Raw genomic sequence first — 1,484 nt, 5'->3', positions numbered from 1 at the left:
TCTGCAATGCTGGCCAGCGCACTGAGAAACGACGATGTTGCTTTGGCGGAACTTTGACAGCTGTGCAGTTCGTCGTGGTCAAAGTCAATTGAGCTATATAAAGTCCAAACAATACAAATTTTCGTGCAGCTTAGCCAATGAGGGGTTTCAAGGAAACATTCAGCGCTGCCTTTTTTATATGGGGTTCATACGATTGCGACCGCTGTTACTCACGGTCATACAGTTATGTTAATAATAGCAATTGCTTTCCCGGTTGCTTGCGGATTTGGTTGCTTCGTTTTAATCCCAGACTTTATGTAACTGATCAACCGACTTTGGTCGGAGTCCGACAAGAGGAAACGTCCACAGCCAATTGCCCCAAACTTGCACGCAAGTTTGAGAGTAATAAATGCAACCCCAGCCTGAAACCTTTTAGAAACCTGCAAAATTGAGGTAAAGATAAGACACCGATAAAATCCTTCGAAGGCTTCAAAATACTTGGGAAATAGCTAATACTAATGCTGGCGTAATTGTGTTCCTGTTAAATTAATGTATCTTTCGCCGCACCAGATGTCGCTGTCGGTGCGCACGCACGACGGCTGTCAGAATTGCGTTTTGGAAAACCCACCAAACGTCAGAAGGCTCAGCGAGTGTAAATATGGCAGACAAGAGGGATAAAATCGCTGCTGCGAGAAAAAAGGTAAACACTGGCCGAAAAACGAACATCCTCTGGAATAGTTGGTAATTTTAGACACCTCCAACGTGTGGGGTAGCTTCTGTTGCAAACTGTTTCTCTGTCCGACCGGTGCATTGGGTAGTTCTTCGCAATCGACCGCACCGGATTGGCAGCAAAAGCAAAACAAACGTGACACGTCACCTTCGTTTCTGCCTTTACTTTGCAGCTGAAGCAGTATCAAGCGCGCCAGAAGGATCGGGATGGGGAACCGTGCAACGAGCCGACACCACCGGACATTGATCTCGCGGCCCAGACGGCCCCTTCGTCGTCTTCTGCATCGTCGACGACGGAGCTACCGGTGACCGTCCCGTTGCCAGTGGAACCGGTTCCCGACAGTCACTGGGAGCGAGATTCAAACGGTCCAACCAACGATGGAGCAGCCAGAATTTCGAACTATTTTACCACTAACAAAAGCACTGGCACATTCCCCGTTTTCAACAGTCCACAGTCCGGGTTGGGAATGGACATTTTCGGGAGCATTGAACCACAAATTGCACCGGTTCCGGGGCCATCTCAGCGTCAACCTGATCCGCCAGCTCCGGCACCGGCCCCAGTGTTCGATGCCAGTGTGTACAGCATTAACAAAATTTCCGACGAAATCGGCAATTTAATAGCGAACGCGAACGCCGATCTTGGGCCCCAGAACACGATCCTGGAGCTGGAATCGGAGAAGGCGGATCTGGCGCGTCAGTTAAACGCCGAAAAGCTGGAAAACGAGGAACTGCGCCTACGGTTGCGCAATAATCAGTCGGTGGTCGACGAGCTGACG

The 1,484-nt window shown here is 49.9% G+C and overlaps 1 protein-coding gene across 1 annotated transcript in view; it reads left to right on the top strand.

Annotated features, from left to right (window-relative positions):
* The first annotated feature begins 637 nt into the window (after window positions 1-637).
* Window positions 638-1,484, top strand: part of LOC131215300 (uncharacterized) — a 12,574-nt gene continuing 11,727 nt past the window's right edge. Inside the window, exons 1-2 of the mRNA XM_058209689.1 lie at window positions 638-679; window positions 882-1,466. Of these exons, the coding sequence (XP_058065672.1) occupies window positions 638-679; window positions 882-1,466 (627 nt within the window). The remainder of the gene's footprint in view (window positions 680-881; window positions 1,467-1,484) is intronic.

Source organism: Anopheles bellator, chromosome 1, assembly GCF_943735745.2.
Source record: "Anopheles bellator chromosome 1, idAnoBellAS_SP24_06.2, whole genome shotgun sequence".
NCBI classification, from domain to species: Eukaryota; Metazoa; Arthropoda; class Insecta; order Diptera; family Culicidae; genus Anopheles; species Anopheles bellator.
Note: the sequence above shows the minus strand (reverse complement) of the source record. Positions and strands in the feature narration are given on the sequence as shown.